Source organism: Zeus faber, assembly GCF_960531495.2.
Source record: "Zeus faber genome assembly, chromosome: 1".
NCBI classification, from domain to species: Eukaryota; Metazoa; Chordata; class Actinopteri; order Zeiformes; family Zeidae; genus Zeus; species Zeus faber.
This window is the reverse complement of record NC_137193.1, coordinates 3590472-3597971: the sequence shown is the minus strand read 5'-3', so window position 1 is coordinate 3597971 and position 7500 is coordinate 3590472. Positions and strand designations below refer to the sequence as shown.

The window sequence follows — 7500 nt, the reverse complement described above, 5'->3', positions numbered from 1 at the left end:
TCCAGCCTCTCCAGCCGCTCCCTGAGGGCCTCCAGGTCCACCTCGCACCCGCAGGACCCCAACCCGGGCCTCAAGCCAGGCTGGACTAGCTGGATGCGGTGGGTGAGGACCAGGGGAGACCCGGGGGGAAGGTCCACCTCCCTCCCTGGGGACAGAGACCAAACACCAGAAGTGGTGTTTATTTAAAACGTATTTAAATAGTATTTTGCCTTTATATCGACATATTTCACAATCAAAACATATGTTTTAGTCAAGATATTAATGGAAAGGTGGATACTGTCATGAGTTCCGTACAGAGGTAGAGGTAGAGTAGAGAAAAGGCAGGGTAAGGGAGGTAGAGCAAGGGTAGAGTAGAGGGAAGTTGAGGTAGAGGCAGAGGTAGAGTAGAGGGAAGAAGAGTTAGAGTAGAGGCAGCTAGAATGGAGGTAGAATAGAGGTAGAGTACAGGAGTAGAGTAGAGGCAAATGTAAGGGAAGTAGAGCATTTGTTGAGTAGAGGGAAGTGGCAGTAGAGTCGAGGCAGAGTAGAAGGAAGTTGAGGTATGGGAGAGGTAGAGTAGAGGCAGAGTAGAGGGAAGTATAGATGCAGTGAGAGTTGAGGCAGAGGGAGAGTCAAGGTAGAGTAGAGGGAAGTTGAGGTAGGGTCGAGGTAGGGTAGAGGTAGAGTAGAGTCCAGGTAGGGTAGAGGTAGAGTCGAGGTAGGGTAGAGGTAGAGTAGAGTCGAGGTAGGGTAGAGGTAAAGTAGAGTCCAGGTAGGGTAGAGGTAGAGTCCAGGTAGGGTAGAGGTAGAGTAGAGTAGAGGTAGAGTATAGGAAGGCAGAGGTAGGAGTACAGAGTAGAGGAAGAGTAGAGTAGAGCAGGAGTCGAGAAGAGTTGAGGAGGAGTAGAGTCGAGTAGAGTAGAGGAAGAGTAGAGTAGACTAGAGTAGGACAAGTAGAGTAATGGAAGAGTAAGGGTGAGTAGAGGACGAGTAGAGTAATGGAAGAGTCAAGTAGAGTCGAGTAGAGTCGAGAAGATTAGAGTAGAGTGGGGTAGAGTGGAGTCGAGTAGAGTGGAGTAAAGTAGAGTCGAGTCAAGTAGAGACGAGTAGAGTAGATAAGAGGAAGAGTCGAGTGGAATCAAGTAGAGTCTAGTAGAGTTGAGTCAAGTAGAGTAGAGGAAAAGTAGTTGAGTAGAGGAAGAGTAAAGAAGAGTTGAGTAGGGTTGAATACAGTAGAGTCAAGTAGAGTAGATCCGAGTAGAGACAAGTAGAGTAGAGGACAAGTAGAGTAATGGAAGAGCAGCAGAGAGTCGAGTAGAGTAGGGTTGAGTAGAGTCGAGTAGTGTAGAGGACAGGTGGAGTAATGGAAGAGTAGAGTAGAGTGGAGTAGAGAAGAGTTGAGTAGAGTCCAATAGAGTCAAGAAGAGTAGAGTAGAGTCGAATCAAATAAAGTCGAGTAGAGTAGAGCAAGAGTAAAGTCGAGTAGAGTGACTAGAGTGAGTAGAGGACGAGTAGAGATGAGTAGAGTAGAGAACGAGTAGCGTTTAGTAGACTAAAGGACGAGTAGAGTAGAGTAGAATAGAGTACAGCAGCATAGAGTAGAGTCAAGCATAGTAGAGTAGAGGATGAGTAGAGTTGAGTAGAGTCAAGTAGAGTCGTGGAAGAGATTGAGGTTGAGTAGAGCAGAGGAAGAGGAAATGTAGAATAGAGTAGAGGAAGAGTAGAGAAGAGTAGAGTAAACTAGAGCAGAGTAGAGTACAGTAGAGTAGAGTCAAGCTGAGTAGAGTACAGTCGAATAGGGTCGAGCAGAGTAGAGTCGAAAACAGCAGAGTCCAGTAGAGTCGAGTAGAGTAGAGCATAGCTGAAAAGAGCAGAGTAGAGTAGAGTAGAGTTGAATATAGTAGTGTGGAGTAGAGTAGAGTAAAGTAGAGTAGAGTTGAATAGAGTACAGTCCAATAAAGTTGAATATAGTAGAGTAGAGTAGAGTTGAATAGAGTAGAGTCCAATAAAGTTGAATATAGTAGAGTAGAGTAGAGTTGAATAGAGTAGAGTCCAATAAAGTTGAATATAGTAGAGAAGACTAAAGTAGAGTAGAGTTGAATAGAGTAGAGTCCAATAAAGTTGAATATAGTAGAGTAGAGTAGAGTAGAGTAGAGTAGAGTTGAATAGGGTAGAGTAGAATAAAGTTGAGTAGAGTAGAGGAGAGTCGAGACAAACAGAGTAGAGTTGAGCTGATTGGAGTAGAGTAGAGTAGAGTAGGCTTCAGTTCTTTACCTCCCTGGCTCAGATCAGAGGATTGGCCTTGAGTGATGCAGCCTTCAGAGATCAGCACCTGGAACATCAACACATGGATGACTCACTCCATCACTCCCTCCCTCCCTCACCCCCACCCTCCCTCTCCCCCACCTTGATGGAGTCCTGCTTAGCATCCTTCGGTGACCCACTATCCTCCGGAGGGGGCGTGGACGGGGTGGCCGGGTGGGCGGAGGCGGCCAGAAGGAGGAGGAGGCCCAGGAGGCAGGAAGGCATTGTGGGAAGCATGGCGTCGGGTGGAGGTGGAGGTGGAGGTGGAGGTGGACTAAAAAGACAGAGGGAGAATGTCCTTGAAAGGCTCAAGCTGAGCTTTTGGAACCAATGAGCGGGCGAAATCAAAGTAGATCAGTGGCTTCTTCAAAGGTTTTCATCGTTTATTTCGTGTTAAACTGTACGATTTCACTTCTGCGTCCTCCCGTCTTTACTCTCCTCCTTCGTCTGAGGGATTCCTCTCTCTCTCTCTCTCTCTCTCTCTCTCTCTCTCTCTCCCCCTCCCCGTCCTGAAAAAGGGCAGAAATAAATAAATGTATGTCAACTCAGCAAAATACACTTCGGTCGCAATTAGCAGAAGTAGCCTCATTAGCGAGTCAGTGGGTCTGCTGGCGTAGCACGTTGGCCGATTCACTACAGCGGAGAACGTTCTCAAAATACTCTTTCAATTGCTCGCAAGGTTTACTGTACGTTGTAAAGCTATAAACACCGCCCCTCACAAGGAAGCGACCCAACGCTGGTTAAAGCGCAAGAGCGTTGAGGGGAAACCTACAAACCTAAAACCTACCTATAACCTAAAAAATACCAACTTTATCACCTAAAACCTACCTATCACCTCAAACATACCTCTCTAAAACTGACCTATAACCTAAAAGATGCCTACTGTATCACCTAAAACATACCTATAACCTAAAAGTACCTACTGTATTATCTAAAACCTACCTATAACCTAAAAGTACCTACTGTACAACCTAAAACCTACCTATAACCTAAAAAATACCTCCTGTTTCACCTAAAACGTATCTACTGCTACTACTACTGCTCTAAATCCTATACCAAAAACATACCTATAACCTGAAACATACCTCTAAAACTTACCAATAACATAAAACATACCTCTAAAACTTACTATAACCTAAATCATACCTCTAAAACCTACATATAACCTAAAACTCACCCTTTGTATAACCTTCAACCTACCTATAGCCTAAAACATAGCTTTAAAACCTACATATAACCTTAAATACACCCACTGCATAACCTAAAACCTACCTATGACCTAAATCATAACCAATGTATAACCTAAAACATACCTATAACCTAAACTTACCTACTGTAACCTAAAACCTACCTACCAAAAACCTCAAACATACCTATAATAACTGAAAACCTATGTATGACCTAAAACATACCTTTAAAACCTACCTATAATCAAAAAAAAAACTACTGTTTAACTTAAAACCTACTGTACCTACTGCTACTGCTACTACTCTAAAACCTAAATCTAAAACATACCTCCAACCTAAAACATACCTCGAAACCTACATATAACCTAAAACACACCTATTGTCTAACCTAAAACCGACCTACTGGATAACCTGAAAGCTACCTATAACCTAAAACGTACCTCTAAAACCTACCTATAACCTACAAATATACCTACTGTCATATATATATACCTACTGTAACCTAAAACATAACTTACCTACTTTGATTGCTACTACTCTAAAACCTATAACCTAAAACATACCTCTAAAACTTACCTACAACCTAAAACATACCTGTAACCTAAAACATATCTCTACAACTTACCTAAGACCTAAAACCTACCTATAACCTACCTATTATCTAAAAACAACCTATAAAGCCAAAACCGACCTGCTATATAAATCTAACCCAAAACCTCTACCATGTTATTGATGTATCTTCCTGGTTAATCACACGGTTGTTACATATTTTCGAAATTTTCAGATGATTCTCTGGAAAAAGGCAAAACTTTCCAAAACAGCAGCACCAAAAAGCGACGGTTTAGGTCAAACTGAATTAAACATTTTTCTCTTTTAATATTTCCGTGGGTGTCTGCAGATTTTAATTTGTCTTCATTTCAACAAGGTCTGTATAAACAGAGACACGTTGAGATCAATTCCAGTTCCTTTTCACTTACCTTGCTCTGTGATCTAAAGGAAACACTAACAACAGTGTAATAATAATGTTATAAGAGTGTAATAACAGTGTAACAACAATGTTATAAGAGTGTAATAACAGTGTATTAACAGTGTTATAAGAATGTAAAAACAGTGTAATAACAATGTTGTAACAATGTAATGGGAGCGTAATAACAGTGTAATAACAATGTTATAAGAGTGTAATAACAGTGTAATAACAGTTGATATAGTCTTCAAGTTCATAGGCCCCGTTTGGACCTGATACCTCTGTGTTCCAAATATATAGAACTTACCTGCAAGACTTTATTGAATAAGAGTCTTCAATTGAGTTTAAAATTATCTTATAATGTCTTCAAATGTATTTCATCTCACAAACTAGGTTTCAGCGCTGCTCTCCGAAAAAATTAAGTATGGTTTAACAACAACTTTTATCAGTCCACGGTTCTGTTAAAAATCATATTAAAATTATTACGATCCATACAGCAGAGTCACACATTTCAAGTAAAGTAAACACACGCAAGTCGACAGATTTTGTGGCGTCACATCATGGCCGCAGTCGGACATCAAGATACAGGGAAGCGTATTATTGGCCCAATCAAGTTAGTAATACGCTGATGTTGATGTAAGCGATTTCATTTAAGCAAATGTAATGAAATATTTGGGCGTGGAGGGAGTGTGCTGCGCTCGGGTTCAGTGGTTTTCCGGGAGAAAACTAAATGGACGTTTGGGCGTTTGGTGCAGATCGCTGACACTAGAGCGCTGCTTTGGCAGGAATCTGGCGACACAAGTTACCAAGATGCATTCAAATACTAATTTTATAGTTTTGGAACTATCCCATATTATTTGTCGATTTATTCAAAATTGTAATATGATATTATATACTGTATATTTAGCTCATTTATTTTATTCATATGTTAATTGTATTTTTATATATATATTTAGTATATTTATTTATATTATATTTATTGTATTTATGTTTAGTTCATTGACTTACAGTATATGTAATACATATATGTTTATTTAATTTGTTTTCTATATATATATATATATATATATATATATATATATTGTATTTATTTATATTGTATTCATATATTTATTTTATTTTTATTCTATTTTGTTTCTGCTCTGCTCCTCTTTCACTATAAATCCCCAAACTACCTTTACCTGCACGTACATTACATTACATTGCAAACATACATATTAAGCTATTTTTTGCTTTGTTGTATATATTTTTTCTGACTGAGATGACATTATCTTACATTATTTTATTGTTTTTCTTTTTTTCCACGGCGTTTTGAGTTTCCGCACAAATAAAGAATTTTCAAATTCGAATCCACACATCAAACACTTGTGCTGTTATTTTGAGGATCAGAACCACAGAACCGTGTCGGTGCTCTTCAGTATTTCTTCCCCTCCAGGAGCTTTGACTGATAATAATAATAATTTCCCCCGGCAGGACACATGGAGGATAAACTTAATCCCAAACTAGTTAGGACTCTTCAATATTAATATTTTCAGCAGCTGCAGAGAAACTCCCATACAGCGCTGAGACTCGTCGTCACAGAAACCGATCTGAAAAACAGATTTTTCTACCTCCGTACAGTATGTGTCATGGATGTAAATTTGTATGTAGGATCTCATTTGTTGGTCTCGCCCCCAGTGGTGTATGGATGTCATGGAACCGGCGAACCCACGGCCATGATGAACACAATCTCTACTCGGGGCCGTTTTCGACAAGCCGTCATTCGAGTTTGATCCAAATCGTTTTTTCTTTGTCGGAGAGGTTAGTAAAAAGAAATGCTGCGTTTCTCATCTCCGCAACGGTCACGTGACAGCACGTGCAGTCTTCCGATTGGTGGCGGACAAGCGCGTCATTGCGTTGCCGCTCGAGTGAAATCACTTTGCGCACGTGCACGGTGTGGGTACGCGGCGGCGCCTGAGATTAAATCTGCCTTTCGGAGAATACTTCAGATATTTAATCTGGAGTGTGATATGCTCAACTGGACGATTCAATTCGACTTCAAAAGTATATTTTAAGACACAAACTCGGACAGACTGTACATAAGCAGAAGCACCGAAGAGCAGAGACATCCCCCGTTGAGCACGAGGCTCGGCGGCGCGACATCGTCTTTTTACTTTTATTAATTCATCACCAATCCGACACGCACCAGGGTGAGTTATAAAAGACATGCCTTCAAAATGTATGGAAATTCCAGACATCTATATTTTTACAGTCTTCCTGAATTGTGGTTCATTGTAACCGAAACCACACAAATTAAGACAGTGACACGGAGAATACTTTATGACTATTTAACTACGACTATTTATGATGTTTTAAACTTTTAGTGTGTTTGAAAATAGTTCCGTTAAACTATTAGCGGAGGACAACTGGATGAAACAAAGCGCCGCCTATCAAACGTCACAAACGTACACGCTCCCCAGGAGAGCTGACGCACGTCACACATCACCTTCGGAATTTATAGACATTCCAGGGCTATCAGTGAGTACAATCTTCCCGGGTCGGAGTTAGCCCTAACAAGGACCACAAGCAACTACGCGGCGCGAGGAAACGCGTGTTTATTGTGTCTGTGTTATGAAATAACGGCTCTGTTTTTGTCTTTTCTCCGGGTTCCAGATGCCTCAAAGAAGCCGACATCCCAAGGCGGCCAAGAAGTGGCGAGCAGAGCCCGCTGCCTCAGGAGTCAGCCCCTCTCCTCCCGGAAAGAAAAGGCTCAAATACTCCCCGGGAAAAAAAAACAAAAAACTGAAAAAACACGTTGATAGATTTTGGGCTTTTTTTGTGATCGTCGTCCGACTGTTCCCATCGATCAAACGCTTGTCTCCTCCTTGTCGCCACGTCTTTCCCTCCATTTCAACCCGTCTCCCTCCACACGGTCGCTCCGCGTGGGGTCGGGGGAAGCGGCGCTGGGCCCTGCCGCAAGCCCTGCCCCGCGCCCACCAGCTTCGCCGAAAAATACACCCCCAAGAGGATTATTATTATTATTATTATTATTATTATTATTATCATTTTTATTATTATTATTATTAT

At 41.2% G+C, this 7500-nt stretch overlaps 1 protein-coding gene across 5 annotated transcripts in view; it reads right to left on the bottom strand.

The window, feature by feature from the left end:
• The window catches only part of LOC307235347 (uncharacterized protein), a 71028-nt gene that overhangs the window by 60841 nt on the left and 2687 nt on the right, over positions 1–7500 (bottom strand). For 4 of the 5 annotated variants that reach the window (XR_013844337.1, XR_013844338.1, XM_080007394.1 and 1 more), the window contains exons 2-4: positions 2386–2792; positions 2254–2311; positions 1–145 (exon numbers count right to left, since the gene is read on the bottom strand). The exon at positions 1–145 is cut by the window's left edge and continues 74 nt beyond it. Coding sequence is in view for 3 of the 5 variants with exons in the window: in XM_080007394.1 (XP_079863520.1) it covers positions 1–145; positions 2254–2311; positions 2386–2520 (338 nt within the window). In the remaining 2 variants the exon portion in view is untranslated. The remainder of the gene's footprint in view (positions 146–2253; positions 2312–2385; positions 2793–7500) is intronic. The other variant, XM_080007395.1, reaches the window with a different exon arrangement.